Source organism: Macaca fascicularis, chromosome 11 (assembly GCF_037993035.2).
Source record: "Macaca fascicularis isolate 582-1 chromosome 11, T2T-MFA8v1.1".
NCBI lineage: Eukaryota > Metazoa > Chordata > Mammalia > Primates > Cercopithecidae > Macaca > Macaca fascicularis.
Genome location: NC_088385.1, coordinates 56,485,446 through 56,503,712, shown reverse-complemented (window position 1 = coordinate 56,503,712; position 18,267 = coordinate 56,485,446). Strand labels below are relative to the sequence as shown.

Below are 18,267 nucleotides of genomic sequence, written 5' to 3'. Positions count from 1 at the left end.
CCTCAAAGTGTCAAGATCCCGAAATAGCAGTATAGACTCAGACAGGAAATGAGAAGGGGGTGGGGAGCTGGAGAGCAGACAGACAGGAAACGGGAGGCCTGTTGGCCCCCAGAGAGGAAGCTAACTTCAGGCAGCTCCGGTGTCAGTCAGCTTCAGCCAGAGCCTGCTGCCAAATCTCAGCTGGGCCTGGTGTTGTAGCTCCAGAGTCTCTCCGTAGCTTGGGGTGTGGCTGGCCAACATGGCGCTGGTTTTCCAGCTGTTGGGGAGAAGAGGCCCCGCACGGCAGTTTGGGCAGAGCTTTCCTATAAAGACCCCCAGAAATTCTGAAGGAGTAGAGCACTCTAGATTAGGGTTTCATCCTGAGCGTTTTATGTTTCTGCTATGGAATGAACCTGTCATATAACAGTTCCCTAGATTTGCCCTTGACTTTCATTCCAGGAATATCTCAGCCCAAAATGACTGAAAGCAGAAGGGAAAATAATGCCCTGGGATATGGTCCCTAGGTGCTTTGTTGTCTACCTCCCTGGCTGAGGGGGTGCCCACGTCCTCAGGTTGACTCAGAGTGGTCATAGACATCCTGGAGTTCCTCGGGTTCCTGATCACCCCCATGCTTTTTCAGGTTCTGACAAACTCAACATGACTAAATACAGAACTCCTATACATCTCTGTTTGCTCACTGCTTTCCAAAACTCCTCTCCTTAAACTTGGTAGAGAGTGCTTTGGCCCAGGATACTTCTGTTCCAGAGCTCTCCTTGACTCTTCCTGCTGGTGTCTTGACAGGCTTCAGTCAGGTTGGAGACTTGCTGGCTTCGGTCAAGCACAACTCTGCACACGGGCCTGTGGTAAATGCTCTTGATACTTCCTAAATTCTTCCAACAAACACTGAGCAAGGACATGTGGAGGGATGCAGAAAATAATTGAGCCAGGGTCTGGCCCTTAAAGAGGGAGTACTTGAGAGCTTGTTCGTCTAAAGCACCTTCGTGATAAAGCAAGTGGTATTAGAAGGGCCTGTACTTTCCCCATCCCTGGCTTCCCTGCCTAGGGGAAGTCCATGACCGTGGATGGGTCTGTCATGGGTTTTGATCTTCAGAATTTTCCTAGCCTGGTGCTGGGTTCCAGGAGGAGGAGGTGTTGGATCAGAGGCATGTCACCCTCCTGATCCTTGACCCACTTTAGCAGACCCCTTCCACTGTGTTTCCTTTATCTGCAGGTGGGTGCGGGAGTTTCTGAATGATGAAAACAAAGGCCTGGATGTGCTGGTGGATTACCTGTCCTTTGCCCAGTGTTCTGTCATGTGAGTACCACCCCGGGGCTAAGGTTGGGGACCAGTTGGGGGAGGACATAGTTCTGTTCTGCTTTGATAAGGAAGGGTGAGAGTTCAACAATGAAGATGGAAATGGGAATCCTGGACAGGAGGGAGTAGCCCAAGCAGTGGTGTGGAAGTAGGCAGGCAAGCCCAGAGATGTCTGGGGATCAGTGAAGAATGGTACTAGGCTGGAGTAGAAGATAAGATGCATTTTGGAGAATAGGAGAGAGAGATGGAAAGGGAGCTTGGAATCAGAAGCCAAGGCATCCAAATGCCAAGCTGTGAGCAATCCAGGGAAATGTCCTGGCTTCTGGTAGAGATGCCTTGGTGGGATCCATTCATCTTTGCAGAGTTGAGTCTTCCAGAAGCAACTTTGGGTTTCCAGACGTGAGAGGGTTATTACTCCAGGTCATTGTTGAAGAACCCAGGAACAGTGAGCATGACCTTTTGACCTGGATAGAAAAATGAAGTATTCAGGAGTCTTTTTCTAGCAGGCATGGGGGCTTGGAGGCAGCCAGAGTGAGTTAGCACAGAAAAGGTGGCCTGGTATAGTGGAAGGAATGAGAGCTCTTGAGTCAGACAAAGCTGAGTTTGGGTCTCAGTTCTGTTATTTACTATCTGTGTGACTCCAAAGCAAGTTTTTAATCTTCTTCTATGAAAGGAGATCCACATTCCAGGGTTGTTGTGAAAATTAGATGATGACGTGTTAAAACACTTAGTATTGTTTGGAACATACTAGGTCTGTATTGTGGTAGCAGATCTACTGTTAATTTCATTATTATTATTTAAAGTGGCATACCCTACCACAATTACCTGAATATATGGAATTACATAATAAACATAATGACCAACACATTTAGACTTATACCTAGGACAGGTCAGCATTAGGGAGACCAGTCTTCCCGGTTTGCCCATGACTGTCCCTAGTTTTCCCCAGCGTCCCAGGAAACTCCTCCATCCTAGGACTCAGCCCTAACATTTTTTTGAGACAGGGTCTTGCTCAGTTGCCCAGGCTGGAGTGCAGTGGCACAATCTCGGCTCACTGCAGGCTTGACTTCCTGTGCTCAAGCAGTCCTCCTGCCTCAGTCCTGCCTCAGTCCTGCCTCAGTCCTGCTGAGTAGCTGGGACCACAGGTGTACACCACCATGCTTAGCTAACTTTTTGTGTGTTTTTAGTAGGGATGGGGTTTCACCATGCTGCCCAGGCTGGCCTTGAACTCCTGGGCTCAAGCGATCCAGCTTGCCTCGGCCTTCCAAAGTGCTGGGATTGTAGGTGTGAGCCACTGCTCCCAACCAGCTTCCACTTTTCTAACTACTGTCCTTGCCCCCTTGGCCATTCTTCTTTTTCCAGCAGGTCTTCAGAGTCATCTCCTTAGGAATTTGAACTGATGCTTCTTCTACGTTCAGTGCCTCTCTCACCTTTTCCAGGTTATCCTCTGTTAAAGGCAAGAGTGGCCCACTTTCATTCTTGTCTCAGCAGAAGTCATACCTCGTGTGATTGTCCTCTCTCTTAAAAAAATTCTTTTTATAGAAAGAAATGAAAAACATTTGGTGAAATAATTTTTCTTTAAAAATTCAGAGCTTTCATAATAAAAAATGTAGCTCATTTTTCCAAATAAGCCTATCTCTCTTACTTGAAAAGCAAACAAATTCCAGCCACCCTAAACCAAGAGTACCCTGGAACCTCAGTATTGTAGTGTCCATGGCAGTACCTTTGACTCTGTTTTTAAAAAAGAAGGACTCTGTGTGGGGGAGAGAGTGTGTGTTTTGGGAAGGAATGAGAGGGAAAGGGTGAGGCCAAATAGAGTTTGAGTGAAGATACTTGTTTGTAAACTGCATATACCAGTACAAGAGGATACAGTGTTGTTGCTGATGGAGTCAGCAAGCTGTTTCCCTGTCAGGAGATTCCTCTGATGTCTACTTGAGAGCCCCATTAAACACCTCCTGATCATGAGGACACTAAAGCCTGCTCCCACTTCCTTTGGAATATTCTGACATCTGTAGATATCCCTTCCTATTCCAGAAAGCCTCAACCTCTGTGCCTTTGACCCCATATCTGAGCAGAATGCTTCTTGGGGGAGAAGAACCTGTAGGAGATGCTCCCTTAGTCTTTAATGACCTACATGGAGGAAGAGGACAAGAAGGAGAGGGACAGTTTCTCAGAGGGGTATATCCTGAAGTGAGGATGTATAAGAGAGGAGTCTCTGTGAGTTTGTGATCTTGGCCGTCTTCCTTGTCCTGGCCACACTGACAAACTGCAGATGGTTGACTGGGCACAGTGGCTCACATGTAATCCCAGAGCTTTGGGAGGCCAAGATGAGAGATTGCTTGAGCCCAGGAGTTTTAAGACCAGCCTGCACAACATAGCAAGACTCCATCTCTACAAGAAAATCTTAAAAAATTAGTCAGGCATGGTGGCACGCACCTATAGTCCCAGCTACTCGGGAGGCTGAGGCGGGAGGATTGCTTAAGCCCAGGAGTTAGAGGTTACAGTGAGCCACGACTGTGCCACTGCATTCCATCCTGGGCCACAGAGTGAAACCCTTTCTCTTAAAAAAAAAAAATAATAATTGCTGATGGTGGAAGACATCTGGTTCCAGGATCAGGAAGTGACAAACCATTCAACTCCTGCAGAGGCTAGACTACAGGACCCTGGTCTACAATCTCAACTTATAATTTCTTTCCCCAGGGCAACTGAAGCCCAGGGAGCCTGTATACCTGAAAAACCTAGAAACCTCAAGTAGCCAAAACCATAGAGAACCTGGTCATTAAAGCCCAGTGCTAAGATGGGGCAGTGGTGCTCCTCCAAACAATAAAGGACTGTCCCACTCTGGGTTTGGCAGAACCCCCTTTCCTTTCCATTCAGTCCTGCCATCCACAATCAACTGGACTCCTTCAAGGCACTGAAAGACCCTTTGGGTGCTGGCATTTGCCAACTAGCAAGACCTGCAGTTCGCCCATTCCCCACCATTCCCTCTATGGGGCAGATTCTTCATGGGGGGCCACAGCTTCCTAGAGATGTTCCATCTAAGCTGAGAGTGCAGAAAGACTACCAGCTCCTGAGTGGCCCATGGGGAGGACACTCCTCCTGGAGTTTCCTGGCCAGTGGGGAGCAAAGGAGTTGGCCTCCATCAGCTTCCCATCTCCTTAGACTCCCCTCCTGGTTGCTGCCTGTGCTTCTTCTGCCACTGTTCTGTGTTAGTGGCTCTTCCAGCTAGGATCAGGTCTCTGCTGCCCAGTTCTGCTTTTTCTCCTTGCTACCCCTGCTTCTTGTTGCCCTGGAGGCCTGAAGGGTGGGGGTAGGCTCGCAGGGGGCCTTGGCACTGAATTTCTCCCGCGTATGTGCCTGTGTGTGCGCACGTGTGTCCTTTCATGCTCCAGGTTTGACTTTGAGGGTCTGGAGAGTGGTGACGATGGTGCATTTGACAAACTCCGGTCCTGGAGCAGGTCCATCGAGGACCTGCAGCCACCCAGCGCTCTGTCGGCCCCCTTCACCAACAGCCTCGCTCGCTCTGCGCGCCAGTCTGTGCTCCGGTATGTGTGCTCTTGCTCTGCCCGCCTGCCTCCCACCCTACCTTTCAGTGCAGGTCTCAGGTTCAGCGGTGAGTGCTCATGCTCCTCCCTCCACTCTTGCTTCCAGGCTCAGCTCTCTTGCCCTCTGCCTGCCAGTCTGTCTCTGGTCTGTCCTCTCTGTCTCCTTGACTCTGCCCAGCGGTCTGTCCTGGGTAAGTACATGGTCTCAGCTGCACTCACCCCACATGGGGTTCCAGCTCTCCCCACTCCTAACCCCTCTCTGGGGGGCCCCTTCATTCCTCACTCACACTCTGCCATTCCTCCTGGGTCTCTTGAGCAGGGCACATCTCATACAGGTCCATGGCCTTCACTGGGTGATCCAGCTCCTACCCTCATTCTGTTTCCCTGTAGTTCTTCACTCTGCCCCTTCAGCTGCTTGGAGACCAGCTCCCACCCAACCTGGCTGCCCCTCGCATTCCCTTCACCTCTTCCTTCAGACCTTTTCTCTCTAAGGGTGCAACGTGCTCATCTGTCTGTCTGCGGTGTCTAAAAAGCTGTCCTGCCTGGTGGTAGGCGGATGGACTGGATGACTTCTCAGAGCCCCTTCCTACTCTGGGAGGCTTCCCTTTGGGTCCAATGGCCCTTTCCTTGGTTTCTATCTCTCCTGTGGCCATGCTTTTCTCCTAGTCTCCTTTGGGTTGTGTCCCTTGGATACTGTTGATTATTCTTGTCATGCATGAGCAGACAGTGTCTCCTCCCTTTTCCATGAAATATCACTGAGAGGGTGGAGGGGTAGTGCAAAGCCAGACATAGCCCTGTGGCCCCACTAAAGCCTTTGGGGGTCGGCTCTGCCTTTTCTGTGATACAGAAGTGGGATGGGAACCACGATGCTCTTGTCTCACAGATTGTGCAGAAGGTGCAGCAACTGGAAGTGGGTGGAGGGAATGCTCAGATGACTGTGTCTCTGGACCCATCTCAGGGACTAGGAAGGCCTACACAACTACTACTTGTATTTTGAAGGATCTCTAGGTTTGGGGCACTGGTTATAAAGCCGGGATCCTGAGTAGTTGCTGATAAAGGCCTACTTAAGCAGGTGAAAACAGGCTGGACACTCTACCTCCTGCACGCTGTCCCTCTTGGCTGTTAGTACAAGGTGCTATTCCCTATTTTTTGCCACTGCTAAGGAGCAGCCTGCTCTCTGGGTGATGGTGAGTGCCCCTAGATGCTTCACTGGCAGCCTCAGCTCCCACCTGACTGCCTGGCCCATCTCCCCAGGTATAGCACTCTCCCTGGGCGGAGGGCCCTGAAGAACTCCCGCCTAGTGAGCCAGAAGGATGACGTCCACGTCTGTATCCTTTGTCTCAGAGCCATCATGAATTATCAGGTAAGGGGGAAGCACTAGTCGTGGGTGCTCTACCTCTTCTGCCTCATCTGCAAAACCAGGAGAGCTAGGAGGGCACCAGCTTATAAAAGACAGGTTTGCTGGTGGGCCTATGGTCAAGGAGATCTGCTGGGCTCACTCTTTCCCACCATCAAGGTCTCCTCCTTCTGTCCTTTCTCTTGTAGTATGGATTCAACCTGGTCATGTCCCACCCCCATGCTGTCAATGAGATTGCACTTAGCCTCAATAACAAGAATCCAAGGTGAGTTCCTTCCCTCCCCTTTCCTCCTCACTCTGTTCAGGGCTCTGGATATCTGTATTCCATGTATTCCTGACAAGTCCTGCCTAGCCTTGGAGTCCTGTCAGAGCCTTTGTTTGGACCCCCTCACCTCTGCTGGAGGAGAAGTATCCCTGGCTCTCCTCTAGTCTATACAGCTTAGTAAAGGAGCAAGCCCGCTTTCTCCCACCCTCTCTCCTCACCACTGAGGCTTTCTCCACTCTCCAAAAGGACTTACCCAGCCAGGGAAGTGAGCTGTGTAGTTGTCAGGATGGGGAGCTAGGGTGTTAATCTTCCTTCTTCACCCCTTAGGACCAAAGCCCTTGTCTTAGAGCTTCTGGCAGCTGTGTGTTTGGTGCGAGGAGGTCACGAAATCATCCTTGCTGCCTTTGACAATTTCAAAGAGGTCAGTCTTTTGGCTTTGCGTGTGTGTGTGTGTTTGCAGGGGAGAAGGCAGGGAGCCAGGTAGGTAAGCACCATTTCCTGTGATCTGCAATGCTTTTTAACATTCCAGTGCTTGGCTAAGCAACCTCTCTCCTGAACTCCCACTGTTTTTAATACCAGAACTTTAGTCTTACTAGATCTTCGGGCCAAGAAACCTCCTGATTGGCCAGCTAAAGATACCCTCAGCTAGCTGAGGGCTATAGTCTAATGGTTCTACTTGGGCCCTGCATCCAGATCACCTAAGGAGCTTGTTAAAAGTACAGATTCCCATGCTCTAGTTCAGACCCATTAGAGGCCTGAGTATATGTACTTAAGTGACACCCCAGATGGGAATCTGATACGGTGAACCATTGATAGAACCCAAAGCACATATGTTTGAAATGGGAGGAGAAGGTAAGCAAGGATGTCTCCTAGGTTGTTGGCTGTTACTGGTGAGGAGAGAAGGAACTCCTTTGTGGCATTTGCCCCAGCTCCTGGGCCTGCCTCTGAAACCCCTATCTACTTGAACACAGGATTCTTCGACATCCAGCCACAGCTGGTGGTCCCACCCCTTCCTCTTCTTTGGACCTCTTCCCTAGCATCCATTGTTCAAGCCAGGAAATGGCTCTTCCTCCTTGAGGCCCAGAGGCTCAGAGGAGCCTCTAGACCCCTCTCAGAGAGGGCTTTCCTGTACACTGGCCCTTCCTCTGCATCCCCACTAGGACTGCAGCCTCCTGTCTTAGCCATGGCCTTCCTACCTTCCTCCTTCTTTCCCTCCTCCTTTTAGTAACTTGGCAGCATCACATCCCTGTGTTTCTTCTTGACCTATCCCCAGAGGCACTCAAAGCCCAGCTTAAGGGCACAGGCTTTACTGAATTCCCTCAGCAATTTGGTGGGGGACCATAGACCCAGAGCCAGATTGTAGGTCCCAGTTTTCTTTCTTTTTTGAGATGGAGTCTCACTCTGTGGCCAGGCTGGAGTTCAGTGGCACAATCTCAGCTCGCCGCAGCTTCCACCTCCCGGGTTCAAGCGATTCTCCTGCCTCTGCCTCCCAAGTAGCTGGGACTACAGGCATATGCCACCATGCCCGGCTAATTTTTGTATTTTTAGTAGAGATGGGGTTTCACCATGTTGCCCAGGCTGTTCTTGAACTCCTCACCTCAGGTGATCTGTCCATCTTGGCCTCGCAAAGTGCTGGGGTTATAGGCATGAGCCACCGCGCCCAGCCCCAGGTTTTCTTTTATAGTGTCCAGAATGCCCTATTTCATATATAGAGTTGTGGTTAAGCTTGGTCTGAACCAGTCCTTTGCCATGATGTTCCTGGGAGCCAGAGCATAGGGGCTTGGGTTCTGCACAGAGCAGATCCTTTCACTGAGAAAGTTTGCTCATTCAGGTATGCAAGGAGCTGCACCGCTTTGAGAAGCTGATGGAATATTTCCGGAATGAGGACAGCAACATTGACTTCATGGTGAGGAACTGGGCCTGGGTCCAGCACCAGGGCTGTGTGTTCCTTGACAACAGGGGTGAGGCCAACAGCGTATCTTGATATTCCATGTAGAGCCCAGAATGATTCTATTCAGCAAATGCTTCTTGTCCACCTGCCCACCCCAGAGAGCTCTTAGAAACTTCAGGACATCATTTGTCTATATCGGATCTATCTCCTTTTCCTCTTTTCTGTGGCCTTTTTGTCCTTGAATTGGATCCTTTTTGAGCTGCCCTCCCTTTCCTAAGCTCTTCCTCTAGCTTCTCTTCCCCTCAATGCAGGGTTTTCGGCTAGGTAAGGTTTCCTTGAGGAATACCTGCTGATGTACAAAGGAAATCAGAGAGCTATATCTTCACTTACATCTGTTTTTCATGTAATTTACTTGTCTTTATACACTGAATATTAAATGACTTTTTAAAAATTAAAATGCTCTTATTGCCCCCATAAAGGCTTAACTCTTTAATTGACTCCTTGTAATTATCCACATGATGATGATATTCTAACAGCCACCTATCTTCCTGGTCTCTTGGCTCTCATTTGCCCTTCTTGTTGCTGCTTCTCTGGGCCTCCTCTTCTTCAGGTGGCCTGCATGCAGTTCATCAACATCGTGGTGCACTCGGTGGAGGACATGAACTTCCGGGTCCACCTGCAGTATGAGTTTACCAAGCTGGGGCTAGAGGAGTTCCTGCAGGTGAGCTGGTTGGGGTCCTTGTAAGGTGAGGTTCGTTGGGATCCGTTTAGCCATATCACAAATGATTTTTCTTTTATAAGTGCCTAGTCCTTGATGCTCTTGGGACCCTGCCTGTCTTCTGTGGCCTGGGACTCAGGACCTCTGCAGATAACTCCCCAGTCAGGCCACTCCATGGGGCGAGAATCTGACATGGCCTGCAGCAGGAACTCTTTGGGAAGTGGTGGCGAAGGGGGACGAGGACTAAGTCTTTCTCAGAAAGTTCCCCTGATGATCTGCCTGCTCCTACAACTACTACTACTCTCTGCTCTTCCCCCAGAAGTCAAGGCACACGGAGAGCGAGAAGCTACAGGTGCAGATTCAGGCATATCTAGACAACGTGTTTGACGTCGGGGGTTTGTTGGAGGATGCTGAGACCAAGAATGTAGCCCTGGAGAAGGTGGAAGAGTTGGAGGAGCATGTGTCCCATGTAGGTGGTCTTTCTTTGCCTGCCAGAGCCACTGTTGATGGAAGCTCAAGTTACCAGGAATCCTAAGCTGACCCATTGCCTCCAGATTGAGTCCCAGGGAGGCTTTAGAACCCACCAGGGCTCTCAAGAGCATACTCAGGTCTGAGCCACTGGATCATCCACTAATTGGAACACACACTGACCTCCAGGGCTGGGCATGAGGTGGCATTGGTCTTGAGACAGTCAGAATGTGGCCTTTGTCTTGTATCTGTTATCCCTTGTGTTGAGGGGTTGGACTCAGGTCTTGACTAGGGTTCAGGCTGTGCTGAGTGCCCAGGCTTTAGGGCCAGCACAGAACCTGCCCTTCCTGTTGTGCAGCTCACAGAGAAGCTTCTGGACCTAGAGAATGAAAACATGATGCGGGTGGCAGAGCTAGAGAAGCAGCTGCTGCAGCGGGAGAAGGAACTAGAGAGCATCAAGGTACAAGTACTCTGGGAAGGTGGTCCCTGACTGATCCTGGGCTCCAGGGCCTTGGGGTTTTGCTTTTTTTCCCTGAGTCATATCAAGTTCTTTAGGATTTAGATCTTGATTCACCCTTGAGGTACTCAGGTCTGGGTGGGCTGATGATTTCACCCCATGTTTCTAGTTAGAGAGGAAAGCTGAAGCCAGTGTGAGCCAGACACACACATAAGAGGGTGGGAGCAGCTGGGGCACCCAGAGTATTCTGGAGTTCCAACCCAGCCTCCTTCTACCAGCCTATCCCATTGATTTTTCTCCCGTCTACCCCCATGTTCCTCCCCAAGCCATGCTTAGTGAGCACAGGCAGAGGGACCAGGTGCTCCGTGTATTAGGATGTCCACCAGGTATCCTAAATTAGCAGGGCAGGTGCTCTTCATATTTCATTCTCTCCTGTATTCTCACCTGACTTTTTGTTCATTATAGTCATGTCCCCATCCTACCTTCTCTTCCAGAAGAATATATGCTGGCTGTGTTGAGCTCAATATGTATCTGCCCAGCTTCTGCTAAGCATTGTATTGGGAGCTATGGAGAATACAGAGGTGGTTAAAACAGGGTCTTGTTTATAGGGGGCTTCCAATTGAGCCATTATACAAGGTCAAGTGAAAGTAAAGCAAAATGAGGCCCAAAGGGCTATGGAGAGAGCAGCTATTTTAGACCGGTGGTAGATTAAGGAGAGTTTCACAGGGGCAACCTTTTTCCCTGGGCTTTGAGAGGTCCATGCAGTGAGAATTGGCTGGAGCAGAGAGGACACCTGAGGGTGCCAGCAGAGGGAGGAGGCAGCTTCTGCTTGCCTCTTTTGTTTTGCTGCCTTCCAGCTTCCCCAATCCCCCACCTGGGCTTCTGCCACTCTGAGCCTCTGAGTACACTCACAGAGACCCTAGTTAAGAGAACCCTGGGTAGGAATTCTCACTCTAGGGGCAATGACTATTCCTTCAGCCCACTTTTCCCTTAATGGTGCTGTCTGCCTGTCAGGAGACATACGAGAACACAAGCCACCAGGTGCATACCCTGCGAAGGCTCATTAAAGAGAAGGAGGAGGCCTTTCAGCGTCGATGCCATTTGGAGCCAAGTGTCCGGGGCCTGGAGTCTGTGGGCAGTGAGGCCCTGGCCAGAGTAGGCCCTGCAGAGCTGAGTGAGGGCATGCCACCCTCCAACCTGGATCTTCTGGCTCCAGCCACACCCCCTGAGGAGGTCCTGCCTCTTCCTCCACCACCAGCTCCGCCCTTGCCCCCTCCACCTCCCCCATTACCAGGTAACCACCACCCCTGGGAACCAGCAGGGGCAGCCTCTTTGTGGGGACCAAAACTGTAGTCAGCAGTGTCTTCCTCAGGGAGAAACTGGGAAAATGGCATCATCTGAGGACTAGGGGGATATAAAATCCGGGTGAGGGAGGGCTGGAATCTGAGAGGAGCTCAAGTTATCAGCACAGGGATGCCCAAAAGCAGATGTAGACCTGTTTTAAGGGTCATAAAGATGTTGCTCCCAATTCCTTTGAAGACAGCCAAGGAGAGGCTTAGACTATAGCCGTAGAAACTGGGTCAGAGACCAGCAACAACTGCCCTGTCAGAGTTAGAATTTCTGGGAGCAGCTTGAGCAGAGTTCATGTAGGCTCCTTCTCTGAGAGTTGTTTTTTTTTTAAACTCTCAGAGAAGGTGGGGCAGGCAAAGGGGAGGGAAGCCTATGAAGAGTCTCTTGACCCCTGGATCACTGTATCTTCTTTCCCCAGACAAGTGTCCCCCAGCCCCACCTCTCCCTGGTGCTGCACCCTCTGTGGTGTTGACAGTGGGCCTGTCAGGTGAGTGTCCTCAAGGCTCTGGGCAGGGCTGGTGGGACCAGGGGTGTGTGTCCTTGGCCCCTGTGTCACTGATCCTCCTTCCAAATTAGCCATTCGAATTAAGAAACCTATCAAGACCAAGTTCCGGCTGCCTGTCTTCAACTGGACAGCACTGAAACCCAACCAGATCAGTGGCACTGTCTTCAGCGAACTTGATGATGAGAAGATCTTGGAGGTAACAGGGCCTGGGGTCCAGAGGGGTAAGGTTGAGGGCGAGGGACCTGGTTGCCTTTTGAGGAGATCTGGTCTTAGAAAAGCCATCAGACAGGGTGAGGCCAGGCTCAGCTCCACGAACCCTTCATTCTTGAGTGTATATATATTTCTAGTTGTGTCAACACTTTATTTGTGTTTGTATTCAGGAAATATTCCAGAGTGACAGAGCTCTGGGCCAACGCTGGGTGGGCTGTCAGGAGGTCCTCCACTAGTATGAGGCTACAGCATTTTCCCTGCTCATCTATTCCTGCCAGGACCTGGATCTGGATAAGTTTGAAGAATTATTCAAGACGAAAGCGCAGGGCCCTGCCCTTGACCTTATCTGCTCCAAGAACAAGACAGCGCAAAAAGCTGCCAGCAAGGTGACTCTGTTGGAAGCCAATCGTGCCAAGAACCTGGCCATCACCCTACGCAAGGCTGGCCGCTCGGCTGAGGAGATCTGCAGGGCCATTCACACGTGAGGCTCCCACTGACCTGGGGTTCTCCACCCAGGAGCCTGGGTTTCCCTAGATTCCAGGTCATCTGACAGAACTCCCTCCTATCCCCCTAATCATCCACTGGCTTGGCTTGGCCAGAATTTACTGCATCTGTGCTGGCAGTTCAGCCCAGACCTTCACCCAAGGAGCTCTCAGTCTTTTGGGAACAGTGCAGTAACACTGAGTGATACCACCAAGATGGTAGAAGTATACAGGCAGCTTTGGGAGAATATGGAGGTTCATGTAGCTGAGCTTGGTGATGAATGAGGGAAGCCTTCCCACAGGAGGTAATGTCTCAACTGGGACCTGAAGAAAAGATAGGAGTTAGTCCAGTTCAGGGCCTGGAGGGAAAAGCATAGTGCCTTGGGTACTAAAAATGGAATCTGGCTTTAGTGTAGGGAGAGGAGCAGGAGAAGGTAGAGAGTCAGTCAGAAGTCTTGCAGGCTGGGCCTCATAAGCCATGCTCAGGTGTTTGGACTTCACCCTAGGTACAGAGGGAGTACATTAAAGGGCTTATTAAACAGGAGCATGGAATGTTCCCCTAGGATCATTGCTGGTGCTGTGACAGATGAGGCAATGGGTCCTTTGCCTTTGGCTGTGTTCTGTGTACAGTCCCCTGTCCAGTCCTTCTAGGAGCTTGGAAAATAAAAGGGATGAGGGAAAACGTGGAGAGATGGGAGAACTGACGTGGTCCCTTCCTCCTCCACAGGTTTGACTTGCAGACACTACCTGTGGACTTCGTGGAGTGCCTGATGCGCTTCCTGCCCACAGAGGCTGAGGTAAAGCTGCTGCGGCAATATGAGCGTGAGCGGCAGCCCCTGGAGGAGTTGGCGGCTGAGGATCGCTTCATGCTGCTCTTCAGCAAGGTGGAACGGCTGACCCAGCGAATGGCTGGCATGGCCTTCCTGGGGAATTTCCAGGATAACCTGCAGATGCTCACACCGGTACAGCCCCCACCCAACTCATGGTCCTGGACAGCTGTCCCTCCACCCTCCATCTGCTAGTCACCTCCCCTGCCCTTCCAGTCCTTCTGACCCCTCCCTGTCTTTACCGCATCTCAGCCTGGGGTTACTTCAGTGTTCATATTGTCCTACAGCAACTCAATGCCATCATTGCGGCGTCCGCTTCCGTCAAGTCTTCACAGAAGCTGAAGCAGATGTTGGAGGTGGGAAGAGGTTGTGAACAGGGGTGCTTGGGGTTCTCGGGTCCTAGGTGGGAGCCTGGGGCTATACAGAGAGGAAGAAGGAGCCCTCAGGACCTGAGCCTGACCTGCCTCCCATGCATTCTTTGGACAGATCATACTTGCACTGGGGAACTACATGAACAGCAGCAAGCGGGGAGCTGTGTATGGCTTCAAGCTCCAGAGCCTGGATCTGGTAAGATGGTGAGGGCCAGGAAGCCTGGGGGGCAGCAGTTGTGGAGCCAGTGTGCTTAGCTTTTATGCACTGCCCTGACCCCCTCTCCTAGCTGTTGGATACCAAGTCCACTGACCGGAAGATGACACTGCTTCATTTCATCGCCTTGACAGTGAAGGAGAAATACCCAGACCTGGCTAACTTCTGGCATGAGCTGCACTTTGTTGAGAAGGCTGCAGCAGGTGAGGAGAGCCTGGCTGGGTGGGCCTGCCCTCACATCCAGCCCAGGACAATCCCAGGAAGCTATGAGGAGAGGGAACACTTGGGTCCATTTGTTTCTGGCTTTTGTTATCTTCTTTTTGACCACTTCAAAGCTTTCCGCTGGAGCCTTAAGCAGGGGCCACTCCAGAGGGAGCCTTCCTCCAGGCGCCAGGCCTGGCCCATCCCAGCTCTTCCCAGCTAGGTACAGTGGGAGCAGGAACAGGAAGGGGAGCAGTGACTCTTTACTCCCAACTCCCTCAAGCTGGCCCCAGAGATCTTGCATTTGTGTATGATGTATGTGATGTGCTTAGAAAAAATCATAAAGCCCTCTATAGACATGAGGTAGCTGTTATTTCTGCCCCACCCATGAACACTAGGGCAGGCCTGAGGCAGTTTCATTGTGGAGACCAGCAGTCTCTGTGGCTTGCCTGCTTTTGTTTGCTACTGTGTTCTTTGGGGTCACAAGCTCAGTTTCCATTCCATTCCCTCCCCCTGTGAGGGATCAGCTAGCTTGGTGTGTACTTCCTTATGTCCACACAGATATGTGAACCTGAATGAGCCCATGCTGAGGGGGAGGGCCAGAGTTTGATATAGCTCTAGGCTGGGAGGTGGGCGTGCCAGGCCCTAGGCATCCTCAGCCAGGCTTTTGGTGACCAGTGTCCCTGGAGAACGTGCTGCTGGACGTGAAGGAGCTGGGCCGGGGCATGGAGCTGATTCGGCGTGAGTGCAGCATCCATGACAACAGTGTCCTCCGGAACTTCCTCAGTACCAATGAAGGCAAACTAGACAAGCTCCAGCGGGATGCCAAGACAGCTGAGGCAAGCACAGGGTACAGGCGGGTGGGAGCAACCAGGGCCAAGGCTCCAGGCCCCTCTAGGTGGCCCTAGTTCTATTTTTTCTTTTAAATCAAGCAGCTGGCTGTCTATATGTAGGGGGGAGAGCGCGCTTTGGGAGTGGCAGGCAGCTGCCTCTGGAGACTGGTTATTGGGAGCTTTGGGAGCCCCAGGTTCTCTCCAGCTCACAGGGGCCTGGGTGGTTGGTTTTCCTCCCTTTGGCCCTGGGCTCTGCTTTCCGCAGGCCACTCGTCCACGGTGTGGGAGCTGGGCTGCCCCTTCCCGCCAGTGACCCGTTCTGCCCACCCCTTCCCCAGGAGGCCTACAATGCAGTTGTGCGCTACTTTGGTGAGAGTCCCAAGACTACACCTCCTTCTGTATTCTTCCCAGTATTTGTCCGATTCATTCGTTCTTACAAGGTAAGCTGCAGATAGCTTTTAAAGAAGTTTGGTTGAGAGAAAACTGGCTGAAGGAGAGAAGCCTGGGTTTAAAGTATGGGCCTTTTCCGACTCCTCCTTTGAGTCCTGGGAAGGGAGCGATGCAAGCTGGCGAAAGGCCTCTTAGCTGTGAACTGGTGGGCAGGGTGGGGCCCAGGACCTTCCTGTCATTGTTTGGGGCAGGAAGTGCCCCTCCAGAGGGTGGCCACCTGGAGTTAGCGGGTCTCACTGCCACCCACTCTCCACCTCAGTGTGAGCCCCTCCCCTCACAGCCTGTGAGCCTCACCCCCAGCCCCCACCCATCTTCCATGGCTCTTAGGAAGCAGAACAAGAGAATGAAGCCCGCAAGAAGCAGGAGGAGGTAATGCGGGAGAAGCAGCTGGCTCAGGAAGCCAAGAAACTGGATGCCAAGGTGGGTGGGACCAAGAGCTGGGGCCTGGAAGACGACAAGGCAAAAGAGTGGGGGCTGGGGGTCAGAAGGCTAGGGGAGATGAAAACTTGGAGTGGACAGACCACCCAGAGGGCTGGCATCCAGAGGGATGGAGGGAGGGCCTTTGGGGATTCCTAGCAGTGCACAAGCAGTGGCATCCTCAGACTGCACCTTGGGGCAGGAACCAGTCCCACATTAGGTCAGTGATGACTTCCTTCCCCCTCCACATTCTTGGCCCTAGACCCCATCCCAGCGGAACAAGTGGCAACAGCAGGAGTTAATAGCAGAGTTGAGGCGGCGCCAGGCCAAGGAACACCGGCCTGTTTATGAGGGGAAGGATGGTACCATCGAGGACATCATCACAGGTGGGGCCCTTTTTCACTCCCTGGGGCCTGGCCATTGCACCCAGCTCCCAAAGCTCAACCTAACTCCTTTGGGCTCTCCTCCCATCCCACACCCCATGAGGCCTGACCACTGTGTCTCTCTCCTGGGCCACAGTGCTGAAGAGTGTCCCTTTCACGGCCCGTACTGCCAAGCGGGGCTCACGCTTCTTCTGTGATGCAGCCCACCATGATGAGTCAAACTGTTAGCCCCCAAGGCTGGGGCCCGACAGGTACTGGGCACCGCAGCTGCCCCCTCTGCATGCCCATCTCCCAAGATTCCTGCTGGAGACCACAGGCACCTCCTTTCCTGCATGATTTGCAATCATCCTCTGGCAGCCTCCCAGCGATGGGGACACATACTTCTTGCATGCCCCATGCTCTGAGAAGTGTGGCATATCCCCTGCATGTGTCCTTAGGGAAGTGGTCTCTCCCACTAATGCTGTCCTGGCTTCTACTAAGACCCAGTGGGTAGGGAGTCGCCAGGTCAGTGTTGAGGACAGGCCAGAGCAGGCAGGACCAGGCCTACAGTTCTGATCTTTGAGGCTGAGGTTGAGGGTCCATTCCCAGGCCTAAGGAACCTTTCCCTAGGGTTCGGTTCTCTTATAAGAGCTCTGGTAGTAGCTTCTGACCAGGAGGTATCAGATGTCCCTTGATCTGTTTCCTGATGTCCAGTCAGCCTGGAGTCTTTTCCTTCTGGCTCTTTCTGAATGCATCTACCTTGTCTCTGTCCACTGCCCAGTGGCCTCTAGTCACCCCCAACCTGATCCACTGAAATGCAAAGCCCAGCAATCTCCCCAGCTGGGTACCCCTCAAGCCTCTAAGCCTCCTGTTTATCTGCCTCACCACTGGCTCCTCCCTGGCCCTACCTGTGGGGCTGCTCTTGAGGGCACTGTCCTGGCTCAGCCTACCATCCTGTTCACAGGTCTCTGTCTTCCCCTACAGGCCTCCACTGCCAGCCTATGGTTGTTCGCCACCAAGCCAGGAGTGCTGCGCCACCCAGTGGTCCCCCTCGGGCTCCAGGCCCCCACTGAGACCCTCTTGGAGGCAGAAGCACTTCAACCCTCAGAGTCCTACAAGTCCAACCAGTGGACCTGGAATTGGCCAAGGGCCCAGGAGAGGGCTGTGTTGCTCTCAACTATATCCACCCCAGCTCTTAAGGCTGGATCTTTCTACTTGTGCCACTATGGGCACTAGGTCTGTAGGTCCCTGGTGCCTCCAGTACTGCACTTTGCCCCCAAGGTCTTTGACTTCGTTTCCTGAAGGGTCACCAAGGGTCAGCTCAAGGCTGGGAAAAACCATTTCCAGCTTTAGCCTAAACAGGGCATGTAGATCTCTCTCCCACTAGAGCCCCGAGGGATGAGAGGAGAGAGCAACTGTCCTTTCTTTTTTTTTCCCTTCCTTTTTGCAGGCCCATGGTCAGCTCTGGTCTAGACGTATCTAGGCTTAGGGAGCCCTGGGACCCTGCCAGTCTCAGTTCATCTCTTACCAGGAGCAAGGCCCTCTGAAGCATGGGCCGTGCCAGCTGTGCCCTAGTGATAAGGGTAAGAGGAAAGATGTTAGACTCACTGCCCTTATTTCTCTGCCCATTTCATTCTAGGCTCACACTGTCCTTGTCAAGGTGGGCAGAAAAGCAGAGGTTTTCTCTGCACCAACCCCTCTCTGCAGATGGCTGGAGAAAGGGTGGGCCAACTCTTCACCTTCTTTCCTCAGCTACGTTTTTTTGTTTGTTTGTTTTTTGGCAGGGGACAAGGAGCATGGTGGTCTTGGCTGACTATTTGCTCACCTTCCTGTTTCTCCTCTGCCCCTGGAAGGGAATGTGGGGGCCCACTTTTTTGTACATGTACCACCTCCTTTTCCTCTTGTACATAAACCTCAGACTCTCCCTCTCTCAACAAAGGCTTGATGCACCAGGCCTCACTTTGTCTCCTGTTTCTGAGCTTAGGGGTTTAGGGTGTCCACTTAGCCCGACCTGGGCCATAGGGACAGAAAAGAAATCTTTGGGGCACTG

The 18,267-nt window shown here is 52.0% G+C and overlaps 1 protein-coding gene across 16 annotated transcripts in view; it reads left to right on the top strand.

The window, feature by feature from the left end:
* FMNL3 (formin like 3) overlaps positions 1–18,169 on the top strand; it is a 62,523-nt gene extending 44,354 nt beyond the window's left edge. For 3 of the 16 annotated variants that reach the window (XM_045365188.3, XM_074006798.1, XM_074006797.1), the window contains exons 5-25: positions 1,211–1,294; positions 6,094–6,202; positions 6,385–6,461; positions 6,789–6,882; positions 8,293–8,367; positions 8,963–9,073; positions 9,390–9,539; positions 9,897–9,998; positions 11,010–11,289; positions 11,764–11,832; positions 11,922–12,046; positions 12,339–12,541; positions 13,270–13,504; positions 13,657–13,725; positions 13,856–13,936; positions 14,028–14,157; positions 14,834–14,994; positions 15,327–15,428; positions 15,766–15,858; positions 16,118–16,241; positions 17,202–18,169. In XM_045365188.3, the coding sequence (XP_045221123.1) occupies positions 1,211–1,294; positions 6,094–6,202; positions 6,385–6,461; positions 6,789–6,882; positions 8,293–8,367; positions 8,963–9,073; positions 9,390–9,539; positions 9,897–9,998; positions 11,010–11,289; positions 11,764–11,832; positions 11,922–12,046; positions 12,339–12,541; positions 13,270–13,504; positions 13,657–13,725; positions 13,856–13,936; positions 14,028–14,157; positions 14,834–14,994; positions 15,327–15,428; positions 15,766–15,858; positions 16,118–16,241; positions 17,202–17,290 (2,563 nt within the window). In that variant the 3' untranslated portion in view covers positions 17,291–18,169. Of the gene's footprint in view, positions 1–1,210; positions 1,295–4,686; positions 4,840–6,093; positions 6,203–6,384; positions 6,462–6,788; positions 6,883–8,292; positions 8,368–8,962; positions 9,074–9,389; positions 9,540–9,896; positions 9,999–11,009; positions 11,290–11,763; positions 11,833–11,921; positions 12,047–12,338; positions 12,542–13,269; positions 13,505–13,656; positions 13,726–13,855; positions 13,937–14,027; positions 14,158–14,833; positions 14,995–15,326; positions 15,429–15,765; positions 15,859–16,117; positions 16,242–16,374; positions 16,490–17,201 lie in introns of all 16 variants that reach the window. The other 13 variants (XM_015430889.4, XM_045365186.3, XR_012420227.1 and 10 more) reach the window with 12 other exon arrangements.
* Positions 18,170–18,267: the final 98 nt, after the last annotated feature.